At 31.6% G+C, this 19339-nt stretch overlaps 1 protein-coding gene across 1 annotated transcript in view; it reads left to right on the top strand.

Annotated features, from left to right (window-relative positions):
• DIP-alpha (Dpr-interacting protein alpha) overlaps positions 1-19137 on the top strand; it is a 74128-nt gene extending 54991 nt beyond the window's left edge. The window contains exons 7-8 of the mRNA XM_065508803.1: positions 17763-17933; positions 18094-19137. Of these exons, the coding sequence (XP_065364875.1) occupies positions 17763-17933; positions 18094-18800 (878 nt within the window). The 3' untranslated portion in view covers positions 18801-19137. The remainder of the gene's footprint in view (positions 1-17762; positions 17934-18093) is intronic.
• Positions 19138-19339: the final 202 nt, after the last annotated feature.

Here is a 19339-nt window from a genome sequence, read left to right as displayed (position 1 = left end):
GAAAGGCTGACATTTTTTAATTACGGATTAAGATTTTAGTGAATTAAGCTCAAATTTTATTAATTAATTCGTAGCTCTGATATTTAGTAATTATAACACTAAGTTTTTATATGAAATTTGGTTATAATATTCCTAATTTACAGTATCATTATATATTTCGGGAATAGGCGGGTACCCGGGAATGTATAAAAAAATTTCCCGATTCCCGGGATTAAAAAAAAAATCGAGAAATTAGAAACCCTAATAGTGGGTCAAAATAGGTCTGGTTTTTTTCTCATATCTCAGCCATTTGTGGACCGATTTGGCTGTTTTTAAATAGGAAACTTCCCGAAAGTATGTCTGGCAGAATTATTGAAGATTTGGATCCCGAAGATATCTGTGGTCTTCAGAAAATTGATTTCAACAGACAGACCGACAGAATATATATACTTTATGGGGTCGGAAAATTATATTGTGGAAATTACAAACGGAATGACAAACTTATATATACCCTTCTCACAAAGGTGAAGGGTATAGAAACGGGGTTCTATACCCCGGGGGTTCATTCCGTTTGTAATTTCCACAATATAATTTTCCGACCCTATAAAGTATATATATTCTGGAACCTTATAGATAGCGGAGTCGATTAAGTCATGTCCGTCTGTCTGTTGAAATCAACTTTCCGAAGCCCTCAAATAACTTACATACATCAATATCTCCGGAATTCTTCCGGCTCGGTTGCTATTTAAAATTGGTCCACAAATGGCTGAGAAATAAGGAAAAAACCAGGACAACCTCAATTTTTTAGATATTTTTGACCTATATCTGGATTACTAAGTCACTAATATAGACAATAAAGACATCTAATGATAGATATTTCAAAGACCTTTGCAACGAATTGGTCGAAATCGGAAAAATATTTTTTAACTCAAATTTTTTTTTTCACCAAAAGTTTTTTTTTTGCTAAGTATTAAAAAAAAAAACAAATTAAAAAATTTTAATTATGAAAAAATGAAAAAAAAAACTTGGAAACAAAAATTTTGTTTACTTAAAAATATTTAAAATTTTTATTTTGAAGTATAATTTGGTGAAGGTTATATAACATTCGGTACAACCGAATATAGCTCTCTAATTTATTTTACTTTATATTTTGTTTATTTAAAGCTTAGAGTTAAGATTTCTTATATTCTTTACAAGTTTTTCTAAGAACGAATTTAAAATTCATAGAGATCACTGATATTTCAATACGTATCCATTAGTGTTGCCCTTATTTTGTAATTTTAACTAAGTGTGGAAAATGTAAGCAAAATCGGATAACAGTTAGATATAGTTTTGGGTGTATGACTTAAAAATGCGTGATTTACAATATATGGCGATCTTTTGAACGCGGATTTTGTTTTTAATAACTTATATGTCATTTTGAGGGTTACAAATCTGTGATTTATTCTCACTTAGTTAATGAACATTATAGTGTAAACAACAAAGTTTTTTTCTTCGAAAATGTCCAATTTTGTACCAACGAAATATCATATGCGGGAAGTTTTACTTTACTTCTTTAATTTGAAAAAAGTGCTGCTGAAGCACTACAATTGCTCACCAAAACTTATGGTGAATGTGTTTAATCGGTTTCAATGCGCAAGAGATGGTTTGTGTGGATCAGAAATGGTGATTTTGAAACGGAAGACAGCCAAAAAAGTTTGACCTATAATTGGATGAATTACTCCATGATGATTGTTATATAACTCTGCAAGAGCTTGCAAAATCATTGGGAGCTACTCAAGCAGTAATATCAAAATGTTTGCGAGCATCAGGATTTGAAGCCGAGAGACTTTAAAATACGATTTTATTTATCCGAATTTATGCTTGAACTCTTTAAAAGAAAAAAAATTTGCAACGAATCATTACTTGCGATGCAAAATAGATCCATTACGATAACTAGAAGAGTAAGAGATCGTATGAGAAGCCCGGCCAACCAGCCAAATCGACAACAAAGCCAAATATCCATGGAGCTAAGGTAATGCTCTGTATATATTATGAGCTACTGAAATCTAACCAGATAATCACAAGGAAGCTTCACCGAACGCAACTGATGCGTTTGAAAAGAGTCTTGGCCGATAAACGCCCAGAATATGCGGCCAGGCATGAAACCATAATATTCCTTCATGACAACTCCCAGCCACATGTTGCAATACCTGTTAAAAAGTATTTAGAATGAAGTGGTTGGGTAGTTTTGCCTCGCCCGCTTTATAGTCCAGAATGTGTCCCGTCCGACTACTCTCGGTATTGGCTTGATTCGTGCTTGGCCTAAAAAAATTTTCAGTTCTTTTGGCTCGAAATCCATATGTTGCCAGAAATATGGAAAAAGGTCATTGCTAACAACGGCTAATACTTTGATTAAATTTACATTGTACAAATATTTCAAGATAAAAACTAAAAATTTTAAAAATTTCAGAAATTTTAAGTCATAATTGGTACAACCGTTATTTTAATGCTCATTTAACTTTTTGTAGAATCGAAAACAAATCATTTCTGCACACAAAAAATTAATTCATAATTTAATAAATATTATTAATCGAACATGATATTTTTCCCAATTATTTTTTCATTCCGAAGAAAGCATTGTTCACTTAAAATCTGGTCGCACTTAACTTTAATATCTACATAAAGGAAAATGCGATATCATAATGTTCAACCATAAATTTAATCTTATTTATTAACAGTTATGAATATGCAAAAAAAAACTAGTTAAATATCTAATATTTTTCAATTGGCCGAAGTTTGGGACAATTGGGTGGTTTGTTTTGGTATTACATCGAATTTCTTGCTTCGATACCAATCCTTTGGAATAGTGGCAGGAGGCAAAATCGGGCCAAAACATTACTGAATAATGATGTTGTATAATAAAGGGTAGCAAACATTTTTGAAGACATTCTTTGATGTAAATATCCGAAGTTATAGTTGTAGAGTTTACAAACGGAGCACTCTTAAGACCGCAACTGCAAATAGCTTGCCACCACATTACCTTCTTACTAAATTTATCCATTTTTGTTATCATCCATGATAAGGTAGTTATTAACTTTTGTCAAAACTTGTTCGTAAAGTATACGAGACCGTTTTACAGCAGTAATATATGAACGTAAGCCAGCGTTTTATAACATCATTCACAGTACTTTTTGGAAGCATACTTTTATAATAAATTGCATTATAATTGTATTATACTATTTATAATAAATTCGTTCAAAAATCAAAAATATCTGAAACCTAAAAAGTATCACTAAACATAATGACACATCCCTAAAAAATAATAGTATCTCATCCTATTAAAAAAATTTAATCAATTTCGCGCTATTACATCATTTTGTAGCGGAAAATCATAAAAAAAACTAAAACATTTTATTTGAAAACATAAAATATGAAAAAAATTTTATGAATTGAAATCAATGAAATCAAATCATAATATTTATGTTGAAACTTTTTCTGTGTGGAAATTTCGATTAAATAAAAATTTCAAATGTAAAATTTCGGATCTGCATGAAATTTTAATATTTTAGTTTGCTATCAAATTATAGTGTCACAAAATTTATATATTTTATTTATGGGTAATTGAAATAGAAATACTAGTTTTAATTGCAACATTTAATTTTCACATTAAATAAAATGTGCAATCTCTAAATCTTATCCGATTTTGCTAACCAGATATGGTCGACATTGATACCCCCGTATCTCATTTTATATTTAAACAGGGTAGTCAGAGCTTACATATTCTTAAAGCTTATGTCCTCGTCTACGATCTGGTTTTATATCATTTTATAATCGAATCTGTACGACTATTTTTGTGATCAGCTCCACTGATTGTGTTTTACTCTTAACGCCCAACTATGCGTATGAGCATTATTTATTAATTAAATATTTTGCATACGACAAGAGTCATTTGTATTACGTATTTGAAATTCTTTAGTTTAATTTCGAAATTATTAAAAAAAAAATTGTTATTGAGATAAAACATGAACTATTTGTTTCTTCACATATGTTTGAGATATGACTATTTATTTTTTCAACATTTAATGTTTTTGAAAATATAGTTGTTTTACTCAAAACTGCAAATAAAATATAAAAAATTTTTTAACAAAATTTTGCTCAAATTTTTGCTCAATCCAAAAAGTGCATAATAAGGACCACCCAAATATTCATGATTTAATATTTTGTATCTTGACTATTTAATTATCTGTATTAAATTATATTAATCTTCCCTTTATACACATTGAAGTCAATTCAATTTGTAGTCCATAAGTTTATAGTTGCTCTCTTAATAAATAATAACCATCATTCATGTTTTATTACAATAATTTCGCACAAATGTATGAAAATAGAATTATCTTCATTAAAATAATACAACTTTTACATTACAGAAAATTATATTAACAAAATTGTTGTAATATAATAATTACAATGAGAAGTCCAATCATATTTTAGTAGTCTTAAAACGAGATATCAACACGTATGAATAATAAACAGAGCTGTAAAATCTGAAATGATTTATTTAACTAAAATATAAAATGAAGACAAAATTTATTTTAGTAAACCACAAGTGGTGATTGTAGACCACAAATATTTTTGAGTTGATATCGTCGAAATTTTCTTCCATGCTCGTCAGATATAATCACCGCAATGCATTAAGATTCCTGCTTTATGTAAAACTGGTTATGTAATGTCGATCTATCTCTTTATCGTCTGTATAAGGTTCGATAACTCACAACATATTTAATTAGAAAAAAAATTGTAAAAGGTTTCATAATACTCTAATAAACTATTTTGGTTATATGCATAAGCAAAATTACAACCGATAGACTTCTTCGACAAAAAATATTCAATTCAATGAAATAAATATCTTTAAAGTTCTGCAGGAATATAAAATCTGTATAGTCAGTGCACTTATATATTTCAATACAAACTTTACCATATAAAAATTCTCTTTCCCCTAAACTTAAGTAAATATTTAATACATACAGATGAAGAGTACAAATCCATCAGTTCAGCAAGTATCAATGTATTTGGGTCATTTGTCACGTATTTGCTTTTAGTAGTGCAGGAAGAGGTCAATTGGTTACTTTATACATCCCATGTAATCTAGCATGAACACAATTGTCACCTAAGTGTCACTAAGTAATCTAAAGTGTAGTCGCTTTTGAGTAATTCGTACAAACTGGTTTTATTCAAATTGTGTTTATATAATTCCCATACAGTTTATTTTATTTTTGCTTAAGTATACTGACATCCCCTGTAACCAAGCGTGAAGTCAATTGTCACTTCAGTGTCACTATGTAACCTAGAGTGTATTATCTTTAAACAATTATTTTGTAACGAACTTTAGAAAGTTGTTATTTTACCACCAGAAGTAATATATTGTAGAATTGTAGGAGGAAGGTTTCTTTACAAGCAACCGTTTATTAGACTGTCTATGAGATGCCGTTTTAGCTGATTATTTGAGGTCACTTAGCTTCCCTATATGTTAAAACTAGCAGACCCGGTGCGCTTCGCCACCCCAATTAGAAGAAAGAAATAGTACTATTAAGTCTCCGTTTGTGAATCTAATTGTAAATGTCTAATTTCATATTTCTGGGTCCATTATTATAGAAAATGCAAAATGTGTTCCAAATTTTAAATTTTTATGTTTATTATTATAAAATATTCAAAAAGTACCATTGCAATAAGGAAATAGTACCATTGATTATCACTTTTAAATTCGCATTCACTAAACCATAACCCGTCAAGTTTGAATTTTAGATTTGTATATCATTTCCTATATTATCAACTAATTTTGTTTCTATAATAATTAAGATTTAATAAATTATCACAAAACCGAAACCGATCGGTTTTTAATTTTTTAAAACCGAAACCGCGGTTTTGAAATTCTTCGATTTTTTGGAAACTCTAGGTCCATTATTATAGGAAATTCAAAAAAGTACCATTAGAATATATAAAAAGTACCAAAAATCCACCACTTGTGGTTTCCCACTCACTCGGGTCCATATAAGCTTAATTTCATGGCTTTAGGTTCATTGGTGTAGAAATTACAAAAAGTACCATTCGAATAAAGAAAAAGTACCAAAAAGTCTCCCCTAGAATTCTAATTCACTTAGGACCATGTAGTATGCTTAATTTCATGTTTTTAAGTCCATTGCTATAGAAAATTAAAAAAAAGTACCATTAGAATAAACAAAAGGTACCATGAGGTATCCGCTTGAATTTTCAATCACTTAGGACCATATACGCTCAATTTCATATTTCTAGGTCCATTATGTTATAGAAAATTCAAAAAGTAACATTAGAATATAGAAAAAGTACCAAAAAGCACCCACTTGCAGTTGCACACCCACTCGGGTCCGTATAACCTTTATTTAATGTTTCTAGGTTCATTGGTGAAGAAATTACAAAAAGTACCATTTGAATAAAGAATAAGTACCAAAAAGTCTCCCCCTAGACTTCTCACTCACTTAGGGCCATATATGTTTAATTTCGTGTTTCTAAGTCCATTGTTATAGAAAATTCAAAAAAGTACCATTAGAATATAGAAAAAGTACCAAAAAGCAGCCACTTGCGGATTCCCACTCACTCTGGTCCATATAACCTTTATTTCATATTTCAAGGTTCATTGGTGAAGAAATTACAAAAAGTACCATTCGAATAAAGAAAAAGTACCAAAAAGTCTCCCCTAGAATTCTAACTCACTTAGGACCATGTAGTATGCTTAATTTCATGTTTTTAAGTCCATTGCTATAGAAAATTAAAAAAAGTATCATTAGAATAAACAAAAAGTACCATGAAGTATCCGCTTGAATTTTCAATCACTTAGGACCATATACGCTTAATTTCATATTTCTAGGTCCATTATATTATAGAAAATTCAAAAAGTACCATTAGAATATAGAAAAAGTACCAAAAAGCACCCACTTCTAGTTTCCCACTCACTCGGTTCCATATAAGCTTTATTTTATGTTTCTAGGTTCATTGGTTAAGAAATTACAAAAAGTACCAATCGAATAAAGAAAAAGGACCACAAAGTCTCCCCATAGAATTCTCACTTACTTAGGACCATATATGCTTAATATCATGATTCTAAGTTCATTGTTATAGAAAATTCAAAAAAGTACTATTAGAATAAACAAAAAGTACCAAAAAGTCTCCTCCTAGAATTCTCACTCACTTAGGACCATATATGCTTAACTTCATATTTCTATGTCCATTATTACAGAAAATTCAAAAAGTACCATTCGAATATAGAAAAAGTACCAAAAAGCAGTCACTTGTAGATTCCCACTCACTCCGGTCTTAATTTCATGTTTTTAGGTTCATTGGTGAAGAAATTACAAAAAGTACCATTCGAATAAAGAAAAAGTACCAAAAAGTCTCCCCCTAGAATTCTCACTCACTTAGGACCATATATGCTTAATTTCATGTCTCTAAGTCCATTGTTAAAGAAAATTCAAAAAAGTACCATTAGAATATAGAAAAAGGACCAAAAAGCCCACACTTGTGGTTTCCCACTCACTCGGTTCCATATAAGCTTTATTTCATGTTTCTAGGTTCATTGGTGAAGAAATTACAAAAAGTACCAATCGAATAAAGAAAAAGTACCAAAAAGTCTCCCCCTAGAATTATCACTTACTTAGGACCATATATGTTTAATTTCATGTTTCTACGTCCATAGTTATAGAAAATTCAAAAAGTACCATTAGAATAAAAAAAAAGTACCAAAAAGTCTCCCCTAGAATTCTCACTCACTTATGACCATATATGCTTAATTTCATGTTTCTAAGTCCATAGTTATAGAAAATTCAAAAAAGTACCATTAGAATATAGAAAAAGTACCAAAAAACCCACACTTGTGGTTTCCCACTCACTCGGTTTATATATAAGCTTTATTTCATGTTTCTAGGTTCATTGGTGAAGAAATTACAAAAAGTACCATTCCAATAAAGAAAAAGTACCAAAAAGTCTCCCCCTAGAATTCTCACTCACTTAGGACCATATATGTTTAATTTCATGTTTCTAAGTCCATTATTATAGAAATTTCAAAAAAGTACCATTCGAATATAGAAAAAGTACCAAAAAGCAGTCACTTGTAGATTCCCACTCACTCCGGTCTTAATTTCATGTTTTTAGGTTCATTGGTGAAGAAATTACAAAAAGTACCATTCGAATAAAGAAAAAGTACCTATAGTACAGTTCACACATTTTGGTACCTAAATATTATCCCCTATTCCTAACACTAACTTCACTCAAATACATATCAGCTAACTTTAATGTCGATAACTGAAATAATTTAAATTTTAAAAAATTACCATTAGGAGAAAAGTACCAATTTCCCTTTTCTTACTTGAACAGCCCTCAAGTTTGAAATTTAAAAATATTCCATTTTGCCAAAATTGTTTATGCTACAGGCATGTATCAAAATATTAAAATCTGTGTTAATGCGCCCAAGAATAAATATGTTTTAAAAAAAGTACCAAACTGTTTACCCGGATTTGGCCCAATATACACCTTGGTACTCGAGTTCCAAATAACACCCTGTTAGTTAATTTTTGTATGAATCCAGGAACCAACGTTAAAAAAAATTATCAAAATTGGCTTAATAATTTCAAATATAATGTATTTTCCCGATTTTATCCCCTTTTTGGTACCTTTTTTATCCCCATTGAGGTGGTACAATTTCATTGAAATAAATTTCTGTAACGTGGTGGGAGCTCATAATAAAATATTCGTATGTCTATGTCAAATTATAGAAAAACATATTTTATGAAAAAGTACCAAAAATTAACACAATTTTTATCCCTTAAAGGTTCGAATTTCCAAAAAGTACCAAACTTATATTTTTTATTTTTTGTTAGTTAAAGAATACGATTTAAAATTTGTTTCTATGTTTATTGGTTTAAAAGATACATAGGGTGCAAAAAAAGTACCAAAATACAGTTTTTACCCGTTTTCTCCCCTAAAAGTTTCGAATTTCCAAAAAGTACGAAACACCTGTCAGCTTATTTTTTAAATGGAGTAACATGCTATTTTAAGTTTTTTTATATCTTTATTAGTTTTGAAGATATAAGGTTACCGAATTTACCCGTTTTTACCCTTTTTTACCCCCTAAACGTTCGAATTTCCAAAAATCCCTTCTTATCGGATCGTTTTGGGGAGGGAGGAACCCACAGTTAAAATTTCGTGATTCTATCTTCAGCCGTTTGGGCTGTGCGATGATGAATCAGTCAGTCAGTCAGTCAGTCAGTCAGTAACGTTACTCTTTTATATATATAGATAAGTAGTAATTTAGCTGATGAAGTAACCAGTTAGGTAACAGACTTTAAGTAACCGGTATGTGAATTCAATGCGTTGACTACTTTAGACCAGCTATCAGACAGTCTCATTGTAATCCAAAAGGGTTAATGGAACCCCTGCTTAGGACAATGCACCCGTTAAAATAAATAGTCACGTAGCTACTTATGTAACTAAATGTCCTAGAACTGCTGGGTTATTGTATACAGATGAAGAGTACACATGTATATAAATACACATTCATGTAAACATTTACAAATATACAATAGAAATAAATACATGTATTATGCGAATATTATTAGTGTTGCTATTATTACTGCTGTTCTTGTCTTTGTTATTGTAACTATTATTATTGTTGTGTTGTTTCTATTATTGTTACGATACTAATAAAAAAAATGTTGTTGTAGCAGTCGTATTACGAGTAGTCGTATAAGTAAAACAAAACCACTTAATGATTCGGTAGAAAATTATATCAATTGTCTACTCAAACTTGCTCATTTTCTCTCATTCCGTAAATATACTTTTATATTAGGGTGAACCCGCTTAAATGGAGGAAAAGTAAGGTGTTGTTTGATGTTCCCAACTGAAATTGAAGTTTAGCTTTTTTAAGTAGACCATTTCTCAAAGTTTTGTCCCGGCGCACAGTGGCTCATTATAGTTTTTCATCGGCCAAAACTATGTAACTTTTGAACCGATAGAGATATTTTAGAAATTTTTTTTTTGAAGGCCAGATAACTTCTTGAATTTTTCTCCAGTTTTAATTTCATTAAAATCGGTTTAGCAGTTGTTGAGCACTTTAAGGTTAATGTTGAACTTTTAATTTTTGTATAGCATTTAGTATGAAAATGCAAATTTTTTGATTTTTGAATCAGCTATACTTATTAAAAAAGTTATCAGCAGATAAAAACAAGTAAGGAAGTATGTTCGGCCAAGCTCGACCATGTAATACCTTACACTATAATTTATTTTCGTGAATGATTTTCGGAAGAGGGCATTATATGGGAGCTATGACTAATTAGGTCGTGTGATTTATGTCTATATGGAAGTTATTTCTGTTGAATTTTGTGTTTATACCAACATTTTTAAGAGATTTATGCTCGTTAAAGTGATTTTCGGAACCGGGTCTTATATGGGAGCTATGACTAATTATGAGTAATTTCATTCAAATGAAAAAAGTGTTCAACAAACAGGTCAAAACTGGTCAACAAGTATATATGGGCTTAAAGAGGACACTTTGGCCTTTCTCCTGGTAGTTAAATTTGTTTAAGCCCTTTTGACCCTAAGCACTTTTATTCCACTGAAACTCAAATTTGACTAAATTATAGTACCTATAGAAAAAATTTAATAACACAGCAGGTATAAACGGTACAGCGACAAATCATACCAGTTCTTAAAGACTATTATCCTACCAACATAATGAAAAAAAATTATCCAATTGCCGATAATAATTTGCGAGTAATGATAATTAACTTCTGATTAAATTTACAAAAATCACATTTTTTATAAAATGACATAAAATATTTGACTTCAACAGCATGCCACGCACACAATTGACAATATTTTTATTTAATTTTTTGGCTACCCCAGTCTGTATGTGTTTACTATTGAATGGAATTAAAATTTTTGAAATCGGTGTTAAAAAAAGTTGGACTTTTGGACGATCAAATTGAGATATGAGCCACCGTGCGGCGTCAGTATTTGGTGGACGAGATCAAAGGATAAAATGTTTTTCACATTTTTCACAAAAGAAACATACTACAAAGTATTGGTATCATGTGAACGGTCTTTGAAAGACGCTTTTAATGCCGCATCTGAACTTTCTTCCAAGTCTAAAACTATTCAAAGTTTTGTAATTTTGGCAAAAAATTTAAGTTTTTTTTTTTAATTTTGATATAGAATTAATTGAAGTAATTAGTTTAAATTAATACTTCATAACTTTCATATAAATGATTTTATCGTTTTTGGCTACATATGGTGTTCCAAAAGAACTGCTTATCTTTTGAGTGAAAGTACGAATAAAGCCAATATCGGATACTTTGGAAGCGTTCTGCATATTTTTCCGTCTGAAAATCTGTCTTACATATGTATATGACTGGTACATCAATACGTCCGCTGTAGTCCAACTTAGATTACTATTTAAGATCGAGAAAATCTGCCTGTTGATTGCTGAAATAAAGGCTCTTTCATCGTTAATCGTTAAATTTAAATAAAACAAAGTGGATGTGAGATATCATAGAAATGTTTATTATTTTGAAAGCATAGACCCGAGACTTAAGAAAACCCGACAAGAAAGCGTTAAAAGATAATCATGTCCTCTAATCTCAGAATGTTCAATGTGGCATGAGCTGTGTGAAACGTTTCTCCTTACTGTTGAAACCACATGTTGTTGGTGAACAAATTGTTGAAATCAACTTTCCAAAGCCCCCAAATAACTTACATACTTGATTGATGCATCAATATATCCGCTACAGTCCAACTTATATTCCTATTTAAGATCGAGAAAATCTGAGATAAAGTGTATTTCATCTTTAAATTTAAATAAAACAAAGTGGATATGAGATATTAAAGAAATTTTTTACTCGTTTAAATTTTCCACGACTCTGGCTCATAAATCAGACTGAATTTAACCGATATCATGGGTTATGTTGGTTTTGAAGATCATTGTCGCAGGTCCCACATGAAAAAGTTAAAAGATGATCATGGCCTCAAATTCCTCGTTCAGAATGTTCAATATGGGCTGAGGTGAGTGGCACGTAGCGCCGTCCTGTTGAAACCACATATCGTTTGTGTCCGATGATTACCACCAAGTTTGCTATAGATCGTCATAGCGCTCGTCGTTCACGGTGTTGACCTGGCCAACATCGTTCTCAAAGAAATATGGGCCGATGACGCAGCCAGCCCAAAATCCACACCAAACAGTTACTTTTTCGGGATACATTGAACGCTTTTGGATCTTATTTGGATTCTTATCATCCCAAATTCGACAATTTTGCTTCGAACAGAACACGTATTTTGATAAAACAATTATATCTTTTGTTTTTGAACGCTAAATTCGCACATTGTGGTTGATCAGAACAAACTATTGTATGTATGTCCTCAAAATGCGATTTTCTTTAAATTTTTAGTTTTTATTTTGAAACATTTCTACAATATAAATTTATTCGAAGTATTGGCCATTGTTGACCATTTCCCACCTTTCTGGGAACATATGCATTCCGCGTCAAAGAAACTGCTCATCTTTTGAGGCCAAGAACGAATCAAGCCAATTTCGTATACACTGTTCTGAAGCAGAGAGCGTTCTGCATTGATCAAATAAATAGTCAGATGGGGTACGTTCTGGACTATAAAGCGGTGAGGCAAAACTTCCTAATCACTTCATTCTAAAGATATTTTAAAATGTGGCCGAGCGTTGTCATGATGGAATATTACGTACTCATGTCTGGCCGCATATTCTGGGATTTTTTCTACCAATGACTGCTTCAAATGAATCAGTTGCATTCGATAGAGGTTCCCTGTGTTGGTCTGTCCAATACATAGGAGCCTTTTGCTGAATTTATCTTAACGCCATGGATATTTGGCTTTGGTGTCGATACGGCTGGTTGGTCGGTACAGGTTCCCTGTGCTGGTCTGGCAAGATTTCAGCAGCTCACAATAAATAGGAGGCTTTTGCATTCACCAAACACAGAGAATTGCCATAGCGCCATGGATATTTGGCTTTGGTGCAAAAATTATTTTCTTTTATAGCGTACAAGCATCATTTCGAACATGCAATATCGTCTTTGAAGGTCTCTCGGCTTCAATTCGGTTGGTACTAGACTTCCCTGCTATTGGATTAATCCTGCTGCAAACATTTTGAAATTGCTGCTTGAGTAGCTAATAGTAGATTTTGCAAGCTCTCGTTGAGCTTGACAACAATTTTCATGGAGTATGTCTCAAATTCATGGTCTTTAAACTTTTTTTGGATGGCGATCTTTGTCTTTCTTGTCAAAATCACCACTTCTGAACCGAAAGAGCACACTGAAACCAATGGAACATATTCACTATAAGCTTCGGTGAGGCATCGGTGTGTTTCAGTGCCACTTTTTTCAAATTTAAGAAGTAAATCAATATATATTTAAAGCTTATTTCATTTTAAACTACCATTTCTCAAATTTAATACTTTTTTATGATCTGGAGCAAAGAAAAATATGATTCTATAAGATACTCTGGCATATCGAATAGTTTTATATTCGGAGTTTTTACAAAAGTGATATACATATATCGTTCGAAAGTTTATTCGGTGAGTACTTTAATGGCAAAATTGTACAAGATTTTAAATTTGGAAAAATGAAAAAAAAATGTTTTCTTTGATTCTGCTCACCAACTATTATCGATAGGACAAACATTTAAATAAATAACGAAATTTTTTTTTTTGCCTTCATGCCACCCTAAGGTACACACATACTGTGAGTGTATCTTTATATGGATGTGTGTATCTCTAGCATTCAAAACAAATGAACCAGACTTAAATTATAATGAATGGGAAAAACAAAATGTTTAAAAGAAAATTACACAAAATGTAAGTGAAAAACAATAAGAAACAAAACAAAATAAGAGGAAAAAATATGTGTGTAAACAATAATGTTAAATGTATGAGTAAATGTATCTATGTAGTAGTAAAATTACAGAAACAACAAAAATAAAATTATATATACACGACTATAAATGAAATGTTGTCAAGGAGGGGTGAAAACAACTGTAGGAATGAATGTCTAAGTTGGTTGGTTGGCTGGTTGCTTTTAAGGAAATAAGTTTTTACACAAACTAGACAAAATTTAATGTTTATTGACATTTATTTTCATTTACGCAAAGAAAAGCAGCATTATCAATTTATATTTATTATGCCTGATGCGCCAATGATGATGTGTGTTGAAATGTTTAAAAATACATACTCTTATTTAAGAAGGCAAATAAATAGTTTTTAAATAAGCATTCCTAAATTAATTTAAATATAATATTGTCTATTAACTATATTTAGGCTTGTAAGGGAAAGAATTTTGTAGGACTCCTAGGTTTATTAAAACTAGCGAAGCAAAAACTTTCATTACTAAGTAATGTGTTAAAATGCTAATATAAGGTATGAAATTAGCACTGAAATATTGAGTTATATATTTAAACACTTACCACGATCACCTACTAATATCAAGTCATTAGTTTGATATCACCAAAATGTAACTTTCTCTTGAAAACCATGGAATAGATAATCGACTTGTATCTGCGATCGTCTGTAGATCCAATGGGCTTTTTGCTTCTCAACACGACTACATATAGAGAAAATAATTTGAGACATTCGTTTTTTGGATACGTAGAAAAATCACTCGAGCACTTTGTATTGCTGGCATTTTGGATTTTGAAGGTGCATTAAACAATGCGAAATCGGTGACGATCTTAACTATGAGGACTGATACTGTTTACAGATTAATGAAGCGGGGCCCTACTCAGAGAGTGATTTTATTGCCACTCCTCTACAATATAGCTATTAACTTCTTGCTCATGGATATATATATGTTTCATTCACACTATCGCGTCTTAATGGGGTGAAACTTGGGCTCTCATACAGTGTAAATTATGTGAAAATCATTCTGAACTTAAAGTTGTCCTGTAACCTGCACATCTAACCAAGGGAAACGAAAGCAACTATTGGTATATATGCACCCTTACTATTTTTTAGAAAGTGCAAAATACCTCATTTCTCACTACCGCCCCTTATTTTTGTGAATCTCGGCCAGTATCTGGGAATCAGTCTGAACTCGAAATTATCGTGGAACCTGTACATCCAAGCGAGACACATTGGGGGAACTGATAAACAAATAGCCCGATTTTAATAAAATTTCATATTGCTATAGCGGAGGTGTTGGTAAGTTTATGTTTTGTATTTTGGCTTATAACACCAAGGGGTTGCCGAGTCACAATACCCCAAAATGGGGCACCTCGGGTATATCAAAAGTTAAAAATGATGCATGATTTTTCGATCCGATTTGAAAGATATTTATATATATGGAATCTACTAGAAGAGATCTACAAAAAAAATATTGCTTTAGACATATATTATCTCTTGCAGGTTACGAGTTATTAGCATTTGAAAAGACCTGTTTCGTATGTCCCAATATGTTCTTCAATATTTAGCATTTGAAAAGACCTGTTTTGTATATCCCAATATGTTCCTCAATAGCTTCCAGCTAGCTGCCTTCGATAGATCCAAAAATTTCAAAAATACCAATTTTGCAGCATTTATCTCGTCGGATTGTATTAATTAGCTAGCCTTAACTTATAGAGCCAACTTCTCGGATAGCATCCGTAGCATTTACTTTCCCGTACTAAGTTGCAGCCGACCGAGAGCAGATGCTTTGCCATTTATCAACCCAATCGTATCCCAAAGATACAAGACAGCTCTGTGGTAAAGAAGGAAGCAGATCTTTGAAGAAAAAACACTGGAGAATCGATTCCCATACAAGGCAATATTTTTTGTGTTTTTTTTTAGCTACATATTCTTGTCGTGAATTTACTACTTATTTCTTAACTGATTGTAGGTACATTTGTAAGCTTGAACCATGCATTTTTTAAAAATCTCGAACAAAGTTAAGTAGTGTTTCAGTAAAATAATAAGTAGTTATGCCTTGGCTCCAATATTACTTGCTTGCTTACTAAGTAAGTAAAGTTTTTGATGGGTACTGATGTATCTGACAATAATATTGTTAAAACTGTTACTCGTCTTCAAAGCGAGAAAATTTACTGTTCGGTTGGTGTTTATGAACTTTATGGGTCTGCTCAGACCAGATGGACTACTTTGAATATATACTCAACTCTTAGATGGCCCCAATACGTCTACCATAAGTCGGCGGTTCTGTGATGACTCTCATATAATCGATTACGAGTTCTTCTAGTCGTGTTACATTTTTTATTTGTGACATTTTTCATATATATTCTGGATCGTTATAAATAGCGGATTCGATATAGCCATGTTCGTATGTTGAAATCAAATTTCCCAGCTTAGGTTTTTATAGAAAATCGAGAAAATCGAACCACTACACGGTGGTCAACACCGGCCAAAAATCCATAACTTCTTTATTTCTTCATAAAAATTTTTGAAATTTGGTATTTGTATTAAGAATAACATAACCGATCGATCGATAAATATTTCGATGTTCAAATACTGGGTTTGGCCAAAAAGCATGGACGTTTTAAAAGTATCAAACAAATTGCATGTAAGTGGCTGAAATTTAGTCCAAAATTAAAAAATAAAATATGTGATCGAAATAAAAATTTGTCATTAAAATTTCGGATTAAATATACAGGGTTTGGCAAAACAATCATGGACGTTTTTAAATTATCGGAAAAGTTAGGTTATTCATGTAAATGCCTGAAATTTGGTGTACATTTAAGAAAAACACACTTGACACATCGCAAAAAATATTAGAAATAAATTGCTTACAGGAGTTGGCCAAATAAACATTGACGTTATAAAAGTATCGAAAAAAGTATATAATTTTTGTAAGTGGCTTCAATTAGGTTTATAATTAAAAATAACACAAATGATGCATTGAAAAAATTTCGACATACAAATACATGGTTTGGCCAAATCAGCATAGACGTAAATAACTCTCAAACTTACATAATTTTTGAAATTGACAAAAAAAATACAAACAAATGTGTAATATATGAAGGCACTGAAATAGTTCATGTTATTGGAATGACAGATAATTGCAGCTGAAATTTATAGTACTTGCTCTTGATACTTCACGGTATTAGATGTTATTCACACTTAATCTCTAGTAGCCCCTTTTAATTTGTTCTGGCCTTTTAAACTTTTTTTTAATTTAGTTTCTACAGATTTAAAACTAGTTCCTAATCACTGCACTTGTACATAAAAAGAACATGCAAAAACTCCTTAATAACTACGTGGAATGGTTAACTTCCAACTTTTTTATAAAAAAAGGTGTAATTTTCCAAAAAAAACTTTAAAGAAAAAAGCACAGGCTACTACGATTCAAAAGTAAAAAAATCACATGTTTCTAATATTAAAATGACAAGAAAAAACCTTTGACTTTACAGCACTATAAATAACCATATAGTTACTTTATAGCAAAAATAATAATGATACTGTATATTCTGAAGTATTAAGAAAAATTTACCATCAAAATTTTTTTCATAAAAAACTCTTTATTGTTAAAGATTTCTGTAGAGGTTGTCATGATGATGATGAGTGGAAGACCATATTATTATTTAACTACTTCTAGGTAATGTATATGGTATGTAGTAGTCATTGTAAAGTATACAGTAATTGCTAGTCATCACCAATGTTTTACCTTAAATAATAGCCCTAAGTATTATATTTAGCCAGCTTAATATAATAACAAACACATCACTGTTAATTGCTAAATAAATAATATTCCTCTTTTAAATTGCTATTTAATCAACAGGTGAAATGATTGTCTCCTCATCCAAATATCATGTACAGGAAAACTCGAAATCAATGTATGAAACCAAAATGACACTGATTGTGAGGAAATTCCAAAAAGAAGATGTTGGCTCATACCGATGCATTGCCAAAAATTCACTGGGTGAAGTGGACAGCAGCATAAGACTCTATGGTAAGTGGAAAACATAACACAATTAAATCAGTTCAGTCCGTTACAATCAATCTTGTTAGAGACACAATGACACAACACAAAAAGAATAACTTTATTTTGTTGCATAAACGAACCAGCGAATGATGGAATGAATGTTTTTGTTTTTGTGTATTTTTAATAGAAATCCCTGGACCAAGTCGTAAAACGCCAGTTAATAAACATGGCAGTAACGCAGATGCCGACACCAATGACATTTTAAAACAAAAACAATTACGCGTCACATATCAACCCGATGATGAAGATCTTTATGGCTCGGCGGAGGATTTTGATGACAGCGATTTACCAATGCCACCCTTAACACCGAATGTTTATTACACCTCAAATGGTGGTGGTGGGGGTGCTGGTGCAGGAGGCACTGTCAATAGTGCAGGAAATTCCAACAGCCACCATCATAAACATGGCACTCATAAACCTCACAGTCTGGATGCTGTTAATGGTGGACGACATCACTACAACACCATGGGTAACTCTTTTGAATTTGGTGCGAATGGTGGGGGTGCTGGTGGCGGTATTAATGGCCTACCTGGTGTTATAAGCAACAGCAATGTTGTTACGCGTAAACCCACATATTATAGTAAAACGGAAGTACGCAGTGGGGCCATGGACAATAATGACATCACATCGTCATCGTCGTCTGCTACAGCCTCAGGCCGTTTTTATCACCAGCCAGTGCAAAAATTGTCTATAACATTGGCTAGCTGGCCTTTATGGTGTTGCCATTGTTGTTGCTTTTCATATTGGTCTTTTCAACGTCATTGGCCGTATTTAATAGTTTTATTGTCAGTATTGTACAGTTTAATCACAACATTTTGTTGGAATTTATTATAATACACAACAACAACAACACTAACAACAACGACGACAGCAGCAACAGCAACAATTGCACAAGCACCAGCAACAACAACGACAATACCATCAACTATGTCAACAACATCGACAATGTACAGTTTTGCACCGCAGTAAGAAAAATAAATAATAAAAATATAACAAAAAAAATTATATATTGTAGTAAAATAAATTTTACGTAGAACGTAAAGTTGCAAATTACAAAAAAAAAAAACGTAAAATGAAATATTGATAAAAATAAACCCGAGAGAAAAATGAAATATTCGGCCAGTCCGCATCTTTTATAACTTCCCTCATACTCGTAGATAAAGTGTTTAAACTCAAGGTATACATAATGATGACTTTCAATTCGCTCGCGAATTATTTAACGAATAATTCCTTTTTCTTCAGAAATTTAAAAGAAAACTCTCTAAAAAAATATAAATTTTATACAAGTATTCCAAATAAGATTCAGCTATCGAAATAATTGAAAGGAAATCCGCGTAATTTTTAAAAAGTAAAAACGCACAAGTTTTTCTCTA

This window comes from Calliphora vicina, chromosome 4, assembly GCF_958450345.1.
Source record: "Calliphora vicina chromosome 4, idCalVici1.1, whole genome shotgun sequence".
Taxonomy (NCBI): domain Eukaryota; kingdom Metazoa; phylum Arthropoda; class Insecta; order Diptera; family Calliphoridae; genus Calliphora; species Calliphora vicina.
Note: the sequence above shows the minus strand (reverse complement) of the source record. Positions and strands in the feature narration are given on the sequence as shown.